Source organism: Strix uralensis, chromosome 1, assembly GCF_047716275.1.
Source record: "Strix uralensis isolate ZFMK-TIS-50842 chromosome 1, bStrUra1, whole genome shotgun sequence".
In the NCBI taxonomy this organism is placed as follows: domain Eukaryota; kingdom Metazoa; phylum Chordata; class Aves; order Strigiformes; family Strigidae; genus Strix; species Strix uralensis.
In genome coordinates this window covers 77,970,392-77,985,657 of record NC_133972.1, presented here as the reverse complement: position 1 = coordinate 77,985,657, position 15,266 = coordinate 77,970,392, and the positions used below count along the sequence as shown (strand labels likewise).

At 44.3% G+C, this 15,266-nt stretch overlaps 1 protein-coding gene across 1 annotated transcript in view; it reads left to right on the top strand.

The window, feature by feature from the left end:
* SYCP2L (synaptonemal complex protein 2 like) overlaps positions 1–9,763 on the top strand; it is a 30,004-nt gene extending 20,241 nt beyond the window's left edge. The window contains exons 26-32 of the mRNA XM_074890533.1: positions 410–546; positions 1,242–1,361; positions 2,651–2,745; positions 7,729–7,828; positions 7,909–7,967; positions 8,433–8,504; positions 9,748–9,763. Of these exons, the coding sequence (XP_074746634.1) occupies positions 410–546; positions 1,242–1,361; positions 2,651–2,745; positions 7,729–7,828; positions 7,909–7,967; positions 8,433–8,504; positions 9,748–9,763 (599 nt within the window). The remainder of the gene's footprint in view (positions 1–409; positions 547–1,241; positions 1,362–2,650; positions 2,746–7,728; positions 7,829–7,908; positions 7,968–8,432; positions 8,505–9,747) is intronic.
* Positions 9,764–15,266: the final 5,503 nt, after the last annotated feature.

Genomic DNA, 15,266 nt, shown 5'->3' with positions numbered 1-15,266 from the left:
AATTAGCTTAGGAACAAATGCATGTAAACAGATTGTGAGCTTGGGTTGGAAAAGAGAATGGGAAGAAGCTCAATAAGAGGGTTGGATGGTTAGAGTAGTGGGATAAGAAATGAAATTGTCTTTAAGATGGAGGGTATGGTAGCTTTCCAGTTATCTGTATAGCACTAGTCAGATCCCTAGTCACAAAAGCAGTCTAGTTGTCTGCTTTTGTGAAGGAATAGATTTGTTGGTGAAGTCTTATCCTGTCCTGTAAGTGTGATGTCAGACCCTAAAATGAAGTTGCCAGCTTTTCTGCTGCATTGGTAATTCCAGTGGTGGTTTCTGCTTGAGTAGCTGGTGGGTACTGCCACATATGTACCTCATGCAAAAGAACAGATCTTTTCTGAAACATCTTCTATTCTCTTTATAGGTATATTAAGTGGCACTGTCATAAAAAAACCTAAATTTTCCAGTGGGGAAACAAGTAATTTGTCCTTTGACGCTTCGTATAAACCAAGGAAACTTTTTGATTCAGTAGAGAAGGAAATGGGGATCCAAACAGGTAAAGTCATGTTGGCAATTAAGGTGAAGTATTTAGAAGTTTTCAGCTTTTCTTTTTTGATGGTAGAAATCATAGTCACATGGAAGCCTGAAGAGACGTTTCTGTAGGGAGGATATTTTCTCTGAAAGTCAAAATGTAGCCGAAGACACGTATTGTGGCACTGCCGTTGGATACCATGTATATAGAGGTGTGAGTAAGGAAATTTTAAGTTCCCTAAACACAGTTTACTTGGGAAGCTGTTCAGTGATGTCTGCGTTTTTTTAGTCTTGCTGAATAGCAATTATCCAGAGCTATTAAGAAACTGAAAAAAACATGTGGATAATAGGCTAAGTAACTGCAAAACACTGCTAACTCTGAACAGAAGGTGGTTAGGCTTTCCTTGCAATGAGTAAGTAGAAGACAGGAAAACAGTGGCCTGACTCTCTTCTCCCCTTGTGTTGTGCTTTTGCCTCATTATCTCTAAATATGTTGCTCTGTGGTTAGTATCATGCCTCTTCTTCCATGTTGCTTTCTAACAACTCTTTCTCAGTGCATTTTGGGGCCGTTTCCCTTCTGCTTGTGAGCACTAGAAGAGCAAGACTCAAATTCCAGCTCTGTAATGGATGTTGTTCACATGAACGATGAACCCTTCAGGAAGGTTTATATTCCAATAAGGCCTCCAGCATGGTACTAACTGGGCATACACTTTCTCCTAGATCAGGAAATGGATAATAGTGTGGATGATGCATTTTTTTCCAAGTTGCTGCATGAAGACTTCAGTGATACGCTGTTGATTACTGCATTTGAAAGCTTGATCGGCCGACTAAAGAAATGGTTCTGGGTAACGTGCACTCTCTTAATGTGTGGCATTTTCTCATAGTATGTGAAATTACCTTTTTATCACCAGGGGAGTAGAGTTGGTGCAAATATCCCATCTATATTTTGTATCTAAGAGCAGGGTTTTGGCTGCAGCGTCTGTTAGCCTGGAGCTCTTAGAAGCATTCTGCACAACCTGTATACTCTGAGAAGTGTTACAGGAAAGGCATAAAAGAAGTTTTAATTAGGTTTTTCCTTTTATTGTCTTATTTATATGTTGGAACATTAGCTTTGCTTAGGCATTTCAAATACTTTCCTGAGCAGGAAGGGATCAAAGCTTTTTGAAAGGTAATCCAGCATAGTGACAGTGTACCTATCTTGGAGCTGTGGGTCACTGTCCTCATGGACATGTATCACACATACAGAGACTTCCTTTTGGGAGCACAGAGGAGTTTCATTGAGATGTAAGACTCTTCAATTTTTTCATAATGAAAAACAAAGCAATGCAGGCTGCACTTATTGAGTAGACACATGTGGATCCATAAGGACATGCCTGTATCTTTGAGCTTCATGGTACATGGTTGCACAATTGGTAATATGTGAGCTGTGTATTCTTGTTCAGTCAGCTTTTTAGACATACTTGAGATGCAGTGTGAGCAACCAACTGCCACTGGTGGTTTAATGCCCATGTTACTTGTTCTATCTAAATCAATTTTATTGTGAGAGGACAGTATCTGACTATCAAAATCTTGTTGTGTTTAAAAAGCTTTGAACAAACCAGACACAGCAGAGCAGACATACTGGATCAGCACTTTGTATTGCACAACCATGATTTTTTTTTTTTTGAGCTGGCACTAGGTGCTCATTCTAAACTTTTGGCACTAAGTGCTTGAATCAAGGCTGGAGGTGGCTGCGTTTAAAGATTAGTTATGATTAAAATGTGCATGGTTTGCATTAATGCTGACCTGAAGTGGTGCTAACAAAGACCTGGCTTTGTGCAGTTCAGTGTGTTGGATGGAGTATGGGTAAAGCTCACTTCTTTGCTGGCTGGATCACATGACCCTGACCTGAAGTCATGTGGGTTACATAGAGGTTGTTGATATAACTAGTGTGGCTGAATGAAATCAGTTCATATTTGCTGTACCTTGCCTATGTGTCATCTCACTTCAGTTTAAATTTGACTTAAAATAGTTTCCATTAAGCTGAATGGCAGCCTGCTGAGCGATTTGCATTCCAGGGAAAGGCTTTGCAAACTAGACTTCTAGGTTTTAGCTTGGGCCATTACGCATCCCTAACACTGCATCCTGTGACTAGTCCCAGTACAAAAGGATGGAGACCAGTGTACAGAACTCCCTGAGGGCTTCGGAGAAAAACTTGTCCACCCTACTGAACCAGATACATGAGTGCAGGTAAGTTGTCTGCTGCCATCTGGAAGCAGCTTCAGCTTTGTGTAGATTTTCATTGATATGAAAAGCAATGCCTCTTTGTAAGCAAATCTGACAGTAAGCTACTGCAGTTACCATGGTTTGTAAGGCAAAATAGCTTTTGTGTGTGTCTCTTGCTTTTCTGTCAGAAGTGTAGCTCCTGTGATTTATCCTGCTTTTCCTGTAAGGGTAGAGTGGATGGACTAATTAATGCAAAGCAAGCTTGAGTTAGGAGCAGTTCACAGAATTGTCTAGGTTGGAAAAGACCTTGAAGATCATCCAGTCCAACCATTGACCCAACATTAACAGTTCCCAACTACACCAGATCCCTCAGCGCTATGTCGACCCGACTCTTAAACACCTTCAGGGATGGGGAATCCACCACCTCCCTGGGCAGCCCATTCCAACGCCTAACAACCTGTTCTGTAAAGAAATGCTTCCTAATATCTAGTCTAAACCTTCCCTGGCACAACTTGAGGCCATTACCTCTTGTCCTATCACTTATTACTTGGTTAAAGAGACTCATCCCCAGCTCTCTGCAACCTCCTTTCAGGCAGTTGTAGAGGGCGATGAGGTCTCCCCTCAGCCTCCTCTTCTCCAGACTAAACAACCCCAGTTCCCTCAGTCACTCCTCGTACGACATGTGCTCCAGACCCTTCACCAGCTTCTCTGGACACGCTCGAGTAATTCAATGTCCTTTTCGTAGTGAAGGGCCCAAAACTGAACACAGTAATCAAGGTGTGGCCTCACCAGTGCCGAGTACAGGGGTAAGATCACTTCCCTGTCCCTGCTGGCCATGCTATTTCTGACACAAGCCAGGATGCCATTGGCCTTCTTGGCCACCTGGGCACACTGCTGGCTCATGTTCAGCCAGCTGTCAATCAACACCCCCAGGTCCCTCTCTGACTGGCAGCTCTCCAGCCACTCCTCCCCAAGCCTGTAGCGCTGCTGGGGGTTGTTGTGGCCCAAGTGCAGCACCCAGCATTTGGCCTTATTGAACCTCCTACAGTTGGCCTTAGCCCATCGCTCCAGCCTGTCCAGATCTCTCTGCAGAGCCTCCCTACCCTCGAGCAGATCAACACTCCCACCCAACTTGGTGTCATCTGCAAACTTACTGAGGGTGCACTCGATCCCCTCGTCTAGATCATCAATAAAGATGTTAAACAGGAGTGGCCCCAAAACCGAGCCCTGGGGGACACCACTCGTAACCGGCCGCCAACTGGATTTAACTCTGTTCACCACAACTCTTTGGGCCCGGCCATCCAGTCAGTTTTTTACCCAGCGAAGCGTGTGCCCATCCAAGCCACGAGCAGCCAGTTTCACCAGGAGAATGCTGTGGGAAACGGTGTCAAAGGCCTTACTAAAGGCAAGGTAGACAACATCCACAGCCTTTCCCTCATCCAATAAGCAGGTCGCCCTGTCGTAGAAGGAGATCAGGTTTGTCAAGCAGGACCTGCCTTTCATAAACCCATGCTGACTGGGCCTGATCATCTGGTTGTCCCGCACGTGTTGTATGATGGTACTCAGGATGAGCTGCTCCATCAGCTTCCTGGGCACCGAAGTCAAGCTGACAAGCCTGTAATTTCCTGGATCATCCTTCCGACCCTTCTTATATATGGGTGTCACATTGGCCAATTTCCAATCTGTCGGGACCTCCCCGGTCAGCCAGGACTGCTGGTAAATGATGGAAAGCGGCTTGGCGAGCACCCCAGCCAGCTCCTTCAGCACCCTCGGGTGTATCCCATCTGGTCCCATAGACTTGTGTGTGTCTATGTGATGCAGTAGGTCACTGACTGTCTCTTCCTGGAATGCGGGTAGGTTGTTCTCCCAGACTCTGTCTTCTGGCTGAGGAGGCTGGATTCCCTCAGTACAACTAGTCTTGTTATTAAAGACTGAGGCAAAGAAGGCATCAAGCACCTCAGCCTTTTCCTCATCACTTGTTACCATGTTTCCTCCTGCATCTAGCAGGGGATGGAGGCTCTCCCTGGTCTTTCTTTTGCTGTTGACATACTTACAGAAACATTTCTTGTTGTCCTTGATTGCTGAAGCCAGATTAATTTCCAGCTGGGCTTTAGCCCTCCTGATTTCTGCCCTGCATAACCTCACAGCATCTTTGTAATCATTGTGAGTGTCTAGCCCCTTCTTCCAAAGGCCATAAACTCTCCTTTTCTCCCTGAGTTGCAGCCAAAGCTCCCTGTTTAGCCATGGTGGTCTTCTCTGTCACTGGCTTCTCTTACAGCACCTGGGGACAGCCTGCTCCTGAGCCATTAACACTTCCTTCTTAAAGAGTGCCCAGCCTTCCTGGACCCCTATACCCTTCAGGATCGTCTCCCAAGGGATCCTGTCAAGCAGGTGCCCAAACAAGACAAAGTCAGCCCAATGAAGAAGTCCAGAATGTCAGTTCTGCTTTCCCCTCTCCTGGCCTCCCTAAGAATAGAGAACTCTTATTTCATGATCACTGTGCCCTAGTCGGCCTCCAACTGCCACATCTTCCACCAGTCCTTCTCTGTTCACAAAGAGGAGATCCAGCAGGGCACCTTCTCTGGTCGGTTCACTCACCAGCTGCGTCACGAAGTTATCTGCCACACATTCCAGGAATCTCCGGGACTGGTCCTGCTCTGCTGTGTTGTATTTCCAGCAGATGTCTGGGAAGTTAAAGTCTCCCACAAGAACAAGGGCAAGCAATTGTGAGATTTCTCCTAAATGCCTATAGAATATTTCATCCACCTCTCTGTCCTGGGTGGGTGGCCTATAGTAGACTCCTACTACAACATCTGCCCTGTTGGTCTTCCCCCTGATTCTAGTGCAAAGACACTCCACCCTGTCTTCACTACACTTGTACTCAAAGCAATCATAACAGTCCCTAACATACAGTGCCACCCCACTGCCTCTCCTGCCTTGTCTATCCCTCCTAAAGAGCTTGTAGCCATCAACTGGCACACTCCAGTCATGGGAGACATCCCACCATGTTTCTGTAATAGCCACTACATCATAATTTTCCTGTTTCATCATGGCTTCAAGCTCCTCCTGTTTGTTACCCATGCTGTGTGCATTGGTATACATGCACTTCAGATGGGCTGATGTTTTGTCCCCTTCCCCCTTCAAATCTAGTTTAAAGCTCTGTCAATGACCCCAGCGAACTCCTGCCCCAAGATCCTCTTCCCCCTCTGGGACAGGTGCATCCCATCTAATACCAAAAGGTCTGGTGTCCTGTATACCAACCCATGATTGAAAAATCCAAAGCCCTGACGGTAACACCAGTCTTGGAGCCGCAAGTTCATCCGTTGAGTTCTCCGGTATTCTTCTTCATCCATCCCCACAACTGAAGGGATGGAGGAGAACACAGTTTGTGCCCCCAACCCCTTAATCAGTTTCCCCAAGGACCTGAAATCTCTCTTCATTGCTTTAGGCCTTCTCCTGGTAATGTTGTTGCTACCTACCTGAAAAACCAAGAAAGGGTAGTAGTCCTTGGGTCTCACTAGAGCGGGGAGTTTTGCTGTGAGGTCCTTGATGCGAGCCCCAGGGAGGCAGCAGACTTCCTTATGAAGCAGGTCTGGTCTGTATATTGGGCCTTCGACATCCCTCAGAATGGAGTCACCCATACAATGACTCTTCTGGGATTCTTTTTAGAACTGGTTTTAATACCTGGTCCAGAACCACCCGGCCTTGGTGGACCTTGGTCTTCCTCCTTGTTTGTCTCACTTTCTTCCTCCTTCTCAACTTCATTCAAAAGTTCCAGGGCCCCAAATGTATTGTGATTTGTTGATAAAGCAGTCTTTAAACTGTCTTCTGATTGTCATCAATGTTCACAAGTACGTTTAAAACCCCTCTTGTTACACTTAGTAGTTTCTGTTTCTACATCTTTTAAGAAAGAAGCTAGACTCAGATTTACTTTATGAAGTGGGGGAGAAGAAAAATGGGTCTGTTTATAGACCCATTTCTATAGTTTATTTCCGTGGGAACAAAGTAAGTGTCAGATAGCGGACTTTGCAGGCACTCACCAGATGGGGCTTTAAGAAGGTCCTTTTGATTATGGGTTGTCAAATTTCTCAGATAAGAGCTAGATTAAAAAAAAATCAATTATAATAGTTACAGATTTGTTGTAAGCGAAAATCAAGCACAGCCTGAGATACGAGTAAGTCTATCAGGCCTCTGTATCTACTACACATTCATTTTGCAAGATTTAGATCAAATATAGTATGAAATAATAGCCTTTAAAGTGCAAAATCCCTGGTATCCGTAGGATCTCTGTGAGCAGAATTTGCTTGTCACTAAGGTACATGGAGAAGTTTGTGTTCCAAAAACAAAGCCAGGGGATGTTTGGGGTGGAAGATAAGAGTTGGAGTGAGCTTCTTCCATGCTTTGATGTTATAAACTACATAACCTGGAGCCAACCAGAGCTGCAAGATAGTGGGGACAGACCTGTGCCAAATTTGTCCTACCCCAGAAGGGTGGTTTCTAAAGTCACCATCAGGTGATGGCTTGACATCCCACTGCCAGTGGAAAGGTGGCAAATGCAAGTGAATAAGGGTGTTGCTGGTTAATGTTTAGAAATCACTGGCATCCTGTGGCAGCACTGTATATGTATATCAAACTCATGGTAGGAAAACCTATCAGAGGTTATTTGTGCTAAGATGCTATCTTTGGTTTGGGAAATCTCTGCTGAAATCCTAGGAGGCTGGGAGATTATGCAGGGTAAGTGCTGCACTGGGAACCCTGTTGTATGCTCTTTCCTTGGCCTCTGTTACTGGCTGCTGTTTGGGACAGGCTACTCAGCTAAACTCATCTTCAGTTTGACCTGGAGCTATTCACAGGCTCTGTGTCATAACTGAGAACAAAACTGCTCCATGTAGTTCAGCAAGGACATTTGCTCTGCCTAAAGGCAAGTTTGGTGCTGGAGGGGTTGTCATCTGCCTTGTGCCTACTGCACATTAAAGTGTCAAACTTCTTTCTGTTCTCCATCGCTAGGCTGAGTAAGCTGGAGACCTTCTACAAGATTGTTGTTGAAGACCTTGCCAGTCTTGAGAAGGAAAATCAAGTCTTGGCAAACATGGAAAAAGAAGCAGTGGTGTGTACAACTTCTTGTGTGCCAACCTGTAGAGGTACTCCTTCCCAAATAATGCGGCTTTTCTTTGGGGATCTTTTTAGGACTACTGGAATATGCAGTTGCTCAAACTGAATGATTTCTGCAACCAGCAAAAACAAAGGTACGTCTCTACCAGCTGTCCTGCATGCTCACAAGTCCTCTGATGGTCAGAGGGCATTAGTTAGGTTGGTGGTACCTGTGCTGGTATATTGGGAAGTATTCTCAACCCAGTATGTCATCTCCACTTGGTGTCCATTTGATGGAGCCTTTGCATCCCTGTGAGGGTTTTGAACTGGGATTAGGGTGCAATGAGGCACACTGCATGGGAAGTTGTGCAGGACAGGTACAGACTTCAAGAGAACTGTACTAGGATCTGGAACAAGGTGTACTCTCTGGTCATGTCTGTATTTGGGGGTCAGAGGAGGTGGAAAGAGGTGACCATTTCCTATGTAAGAGATACTGTTTACAAATGCTGGGCAAAAAGCTGCAAAAGGAGGAATCCTCAGGTTCATTTTTATTGGTAAATACCTGTGTTCAAGTTTCATTAGCTTCACAGACAAACTTGCCAAGCTCACTTTTCTTCCAGAATTCAGTCTGTTGACTCGGCCCTGGGTGAAACAGCAGGGAGTTTTGCTGCCACTATCCAGAATACAACGAGGTACGTGCAGTACACAAGCAGCTCTGCATGGTGATGGACTCTGAGCTGTGGCCTGACTGATAAGTGTTGGAAGTGAGAAAATGAAACTGAAGGCCTGGGAGGGGAAACCTTTGGTTAGCTGATCTATGGGGGTGGTTCTCTGGGACACCCAGTCCTGATGCATGGAAAGCATCAAGAAAGCAGTGTTTGCCCTTCTAGGGACTAGGGAAAGTGGTCAAAAAGCACTTGCCTAAGGGAGAAGGTAAGCACAAGGGCCATCAGGTAGTGATGTTTCTCCTGGGTTCACATCTCAGAATCTTTCCTGCCAAGGCTAGTTTTTGTGTAGTTAGTGACCCTTAACGCAGTTGTCTTCTGTCACTTTGTCCCACTGTCCTTGGAGTTGTGCATCCATAACATCCTGTGGCTAGGAGCTCCGTGGCCTAACACCACCTCACATGTTTTCTCTCATCTGCTTTTTGGGTCTAGCAACACCTAGCCTTGGTTGCCTCTAAGTTAGATTTCTAAAAAACAACTTTATTGATTTATCTTGTATCCCAGTTAAATATTTTGTTTAACTTAAACACTTCAGATTCTAATCATTAATTCATACCCTCTTTTTAACTTGTAGATTAAGCTGTATACAATGTAGATTAAGCTTGATACGATGCTCAGTTTCCATCTTGTCCACCCCATCACATGTGCATGTATTTTTGCTACTGCAGCTGTTCTAGCTTTTATGTGTAGACCTGATGGCTTTAGGTGCGTAACATTCCTGCAGTAAGACTGATGGCTTATGATGTGTACGATGCCATGTGTCTGCACTGCACAGAGCTGAAGAAAGCTCCTTGTGTTGAAGGAACAACCGTGCCTGTGGCCACTACAGTAGGCTAGGTCTGGGATTTTAGAAATTATGCTGAAAACAGAGGGCTTGTTTCTTTTAGCTGTTAAAGCTGGAATCCTGAGCCTTTCCATAGGGAAAAGTTTCCATCACAAGCACTGAGTTGCTTAGGGACACAGGCCTTTCCCTTACCAGAGGTACTACTGATGAAGGACACCTTTAAAGAGGAGCAGGGCTGAGGAAGCAGCAATTGTATCATGGGAGCTGCTCATCCTTCAGCACCTTGTTCCAAGGTGGGTGTTTGAGAATTAAAAGATGAATCTAAATGTGTTTCTAGAATCTCTACAGTTTCTCTCTTCTTATGCAATAAACATGTTTGTATAAACTTTTGAAATGTTCTTAATTATCTTTTTTCTTTCCTTGCAGTATGAACACCCAATGAAGAAGGCAGTAGAAAACAATGTGTTCGTTGTTCCAACAAACCCCTGAATTCATTAGAGCTCTTAACATTTGAGTACCTTATGCAGCATAGAGAAAGATGGTCCTGTGAAGGATGTTAATCTATTCTGAATGAAAATTTGAAAAATGGGAGGAAAATAACATTGATACTGAACCTTTTATTTCTTAAAAAGAGTATACACTGCCAGGTTGGTCCTGTTTTTGACCCCTGTGTTGATAACATCAAGTTTTTCTGCAAGATTGCAAGATGGGTCCATTAAATATCACAGAAATAGAAAATGAGCTAAATATCATGATTTAGCCACCAAACTGATGCATATACAGGCTTTGAGTATCCTGTTCAAAGATACTACCTTAATCAAATGTAAAAGCATTTAATGGTTCATTTCAAGTAAAATTGTTTGCATATGATAACAATCTCCTCATTTCTTTTGAATTGATGCACTGTGCATGCCTGTGGAAAGGCACTATAGAGTCCTGTATACCCTGCATGGGTCTTAGAAGTAGCTTGTGTGCACCCGGCATTGTGGGAACTTCTGGCTTGAAACCAGAACCACTCAATTCTGGATTACAGAGAAAAAAGCACAGAGGGATATACTGGATATTGGACAGATACCTGATGGCAAACTAGAGACTGTGGAGGGCAAGAAACTTGGAGCATTGCAGAGAAAACGACAAGTAAAGCTGGAGAAATTATTATTAAAACCAAAGACTATTGGCTTCTAGGAGGGTTCAAAGTACAGTGAACAATGTTAGGATTAGATAAACTAGCATCAAAGGTCTCTTGAAAGCAAGTAACATATAAACAGTGTTATTTAACATCCTCTTTTGCTTCAATGGAGTTACCTAAATCATGGTTGCTCTCCACAAACTGCCTTTAATTCTGTAGCAGACTTCACATGTACTAGTGCATCTTAATGAATTTGTGGGAATATGGCATGTTTCCAAGCTCTATCTGCTTATCTTATGAAACTGACCTCAGAGTGCTGTGTTGGTTGGCATGAAGGGAATCATTCTCTGCACCTAATGTACCTTTGTGACGAAATCCCACTTCTGCCAGGGTTTGTTTCATCACTGAATGTCTTTTGGGAAGCTGGAACTGCTCCTTCTTGCAGGGTAGTGCAATAACAAGAAGATGCTATTGTCATCACATAATCACTTTCTAGAGATTATACTTATTCCTTTAGTTTAAGTAGTCCTGACTTGAGTTGGCATGAGTCAGGACTCCACCTTCATCCATGTCAAGGGGTAGCTGACTCTTTCCTTCTGGGCTGGTTTAAAAGAAAAGACCTCTTCATGCCTGCCTTTCCCAAAGCTCCAGTTTTGTTAGTTTGCTTTCTCCTATTCACAATGTGAAGCTTTTACATCTGCTACCTTACACTTATTTCTTTGAGGGCTGGCCCTGGTATCCTGACTATGCTGCATCCTCCTGCTGCTCTTCAGTGTCTTTCCAGCTGCTGTTTGAATCCAGTCTCTCAAAGCATTCAGCTGAAGTGGCTGTGTCTTGGGAGATGAGCTGTTCACAGCGGTTACAGCTTCTGCTTGTGCCTGCTGAAGCTTTGCAGCCTAGTACCAGAGTATTCCGCATGCTTTGTGTTCCAATGGTGTGGTGGTAGGCTGTGGTGTTGTGGTTTGAGCCTAGAGGGCAACTGAGCACCATGTAGTTGCTCCCTCACTCACTCTTTACCCCTCAGGAATGGGAAGGAGAAAAATACAACAAAAGGCTCAGGAATCAAGATAAGTACAGGGAGGGATGATTCACCCATTATGATCATGGGGAAAAGACAGATTTGTTAAGGGAAGAAAAAGAGCATCGATTTAACTCAAACACCAACAACACTCAACAAAACGGAGTAGGACAGTGAGAAGTATAACTTAAAAACACCTCCCTTCACCCCTCCCTTCTTCCCCTGCTCAGCTTTGATCCTGATTTCTGTACCAGTGGGGCAGGCAATGGGGACTGTCGCCCTGCTCCTTCTTCCTCGGGAGGAGGACTCCTTGTATTCTTACCCTGGTTCAGCATGTGCTTCCTTTCAAGGGAGACAGTCCCTCATGAACTTTCTCTGCCATGAGTCCTTCCCATGGGCTGCAGCTCCCCAGCTGCTCCTGCATGGGTCCCTCCTGTATATCATAGTCCTCCAAGCATCAAACTACAACAGTGGAGGCTTCCCTCAGAATCCCAGCCTTTTTTGGGTACAGCCACCTGCTCTGGCAGGGGGTCTTTCATCAGCTGCAGGTTGGCATCTGCTCCACTGGTGACCTCCATGGGCTTCAGGGGGACAGCCTGCCCTCACACCATGGGCTGAGAGGGGTCTATGCTGTGGCACACTTTCCTCCTGCCCCTCCTTCTCCTGACCTTGGTGTTTGCATAGGTGTCCTCACAACTCCCAGCTTCTCCTCCCAGATTCCCTTTCTTAAATATCTTATCACAGAGGTGCAGCTGTTGCTAACTGGCTAGGCCTTGGCTTCTCACAGGGGCCACTGCTGTAGCACTTTCCCTGCTATGAAAAACCCTGTCACATACAAACCTAACACATGTGGTTACACTAGCAGTGTCATTAACCAAAACAACCAGAGTGATCTGAGCATTCCTTCCTCTTGCCTGGCTGTACTAGGCCCAAAATATAAAACTATTTGGGGCTTTTACTACCTAAGTGCTAATGCCAAGGTCCTGGGCCTATGAGTGGGGTAAGGGCTTGAACTGCCCTGGTGCTTGTTACTGTAACCCAGAGTTCACACTAGTGAATGTAAAGGGATGCCCTGTGCAATGTTGCTCCTGAGTACCAAGGTGAGCCTTCTAGTAGTTCCCAGGTAAATGCATATATCCCATGATTTTATTCCCCATGACCTGGCCAAATAAAACCAGACCTAACAAGGTGCTTGATGTGAAGCAGACCTAAGAATTGAGAGGGGATTTCCACATTGTGGCTGCTCTTGTATACTGAGTTCTGCAAAGCCACAGAAACAGTGTTGATAACCTGTGTCCTTGGGGTGTGTGTCATCTCCTTTGGGATAGATGTTGCCTGCCTTGGCTGCTTTAGGATTGCTCATCTGCATCTCCAAGGAGCTTACTGCCCAAAGGGAATATTTAAAATGGGAAGAGAGTGAGATGTGATGGGGCTCTCTGGTTTAAGGATTTTTATTTTTTTTTTTAAATTATGACAATAATGATTGATCTTTAATTTCTAAGATGCTGCTAGATGGCTTCATTGCTCTCTAAGAGCTGCTAAGCATTTAAGCTTTGTTGGCCAATGAGTAGACGTGTAGCAAGTCTGGTTTCTCTGTATTTCCCCACCCTTCATGTGTTGGCAGAATACTCTCTTGGCAACTCTGTGACTGTAAAACATTAGGAACACTTTTCATCCAAGTATCTCAGTTAAATAATTTACAGAAACAAGACTGATGCACACTGTATTTCTTACTGTTGAATCCCTGTGTAACCTGTCACTATGAGGCTTGGAAGGTGAGTGTTGAGCACTTCAGAGGACATGGATAAAGGACAAATCAGGATCTGTTACTTATCAAAAATTATCATAGTGTTGTATGCACCTTTATTTGCTTTTAACTGTTTTATTGGAAAAGTCTAAACACTAAAATGGTGCTTTTGGTCATAGGTATGGGAAAGCAGAAAGGGATGTCACACAGCTTAAACATCTTCTACTTCTGCACTTCTTTTTCTATCCCTTCATATAAACCACTTTACCTTTTGAGAAGCTTAATGAGTTCTAGCTCGGTAACCCGTGAACTGCCCAAGCTGGGAGGACATGCTGGAAGTTTTGGTCTTTTCATCTGTAGTCAGTAGCAGTTGTGTTTGGAGACAGCATCTGGGGCAGGAATGACTACTTCTGATCTTGGACAGCCCACCTCATAGCACTTCCTGCACTGTTGGGTCCGTTCGGCATGTTTGAGCTGAAACCCCCTGAAGGTCTTAAGTTTATTTGGCTTCTGCAGATGATATCCTGGCAACAGAGACCTGTAACTGGGTTACCTGAATGTTTCCTTTTGGAAGGTAGGTAGTTGACCTTGTCAGGTTTCCTTTGCCTGCTTGCTTACACTCTTTTAAGTGTTATTTATCTAGCTATTTATTTTATTTTCTTCTTTTCAGTGCAAATAGTGCAAAAACCATGCATCAGTACTGAGAAAAAGAAATGGGAAATACAAAGTTCAGGTAAAGAACAACTGCTTCATATGTTTTAAGCTCTTAACCAGTTTAATATTAAACCCTCTTATAACCCCTGCTATCTTTATGCTGTATCTCTTTCAGTGGATGATGCTGTGCCAAGTCCTTGTTTACCTGTATGTTCTGTATCAATGCAATGGTCCATCCAAGGTCTAGAGGCTTACTGTTACCTAGCAGCAAGGCTACACGAAGACCGCACAGCGCCAGTGAAAGGGGTGTCCTTTGTGGCTGGAAATGGGTAGAGTGACCAGAGGAACTGTGTGTTTGTGTTTGCCCTGGCCTGGGATCAGCTCGCCCTGCTCTCAGTAAGGTCTGCTGTTGTGGGCTGGAGCGTGCTGGGACATGTCCCACTTCTGCAAGTGGTAGGACTGCGTATAAAAGAGTAGTGCGTTGGAAAATAGACATGCTTCCAGAAACAGCTGAGGGCTATTGTATATTGGAACCAAGCACAGTGATACAGCCATTCCGAGCTGTGTATTACAGGGTGTTTTTTGTTTATCATGAGCAAAATTTGAGAAAGGGTTACTTATAGCCAGACTATAAGAGAAGCCCTGTAAAGCTGCGTCTTGGTACGCATCAGCAGCCTGATTTCTTTCCTTTAATTCCAGTGTTCCTGGAAGGACCTTAATAAAGTGCATTCCTTCCTCTTCATTCCTTGGGAAGCTGCTAACATCCAAAACCAGAGAATCACACTCAGTAGCTTTCTCCTGCTTTATTTCCCTGTCCTCCCACACACACCCTCTGGTGAGCCCAAAACAGCAGGGTCAAGTGTTTGCATGTCTCCCCCCTGTGAAACAAAGTGTTTTGTATTTTCAATCTGTAAGAAATTATATATTTGATTTCTCCATTGTCTCTCCTCTCAGTTTTCTACTATTAGGTCCTAACTAAAACCAATCTGAGAAATAAAGAATGAGTTGATAGGTAAGTAGAAGCTTTGAACAATATTAGCTTTGTCCAAAAACCAAGTTTTTGCAGTAGCAGGGCTGTGTGTGCAGAGTTTAGGACTTCCCAGCTACAGTACTGTGCGATAGGAAAAAAAGTGTTAATTGGCTTGGTAGTTTGGTCCAGATTAAAATTAAGTTAGAAGAGATGCCACATGTATGGCGTTTCGGTGGGCACCATATCTAAGTCTAGAAACTACAAACTGGCCAGAGGTGGAAGTGTTAGTTAAAAGTTAGTTAAAGTTAGTTAGTATTGCTCCCCCAATGGTATCTTGTTGAACAGCTCTTTCTCTTAACAATTATGACTTCTGTTGTAGTGCTAACTAGTTAGGCATGAGGCTGGAGCTATCTTTCTTGTGCCTCAG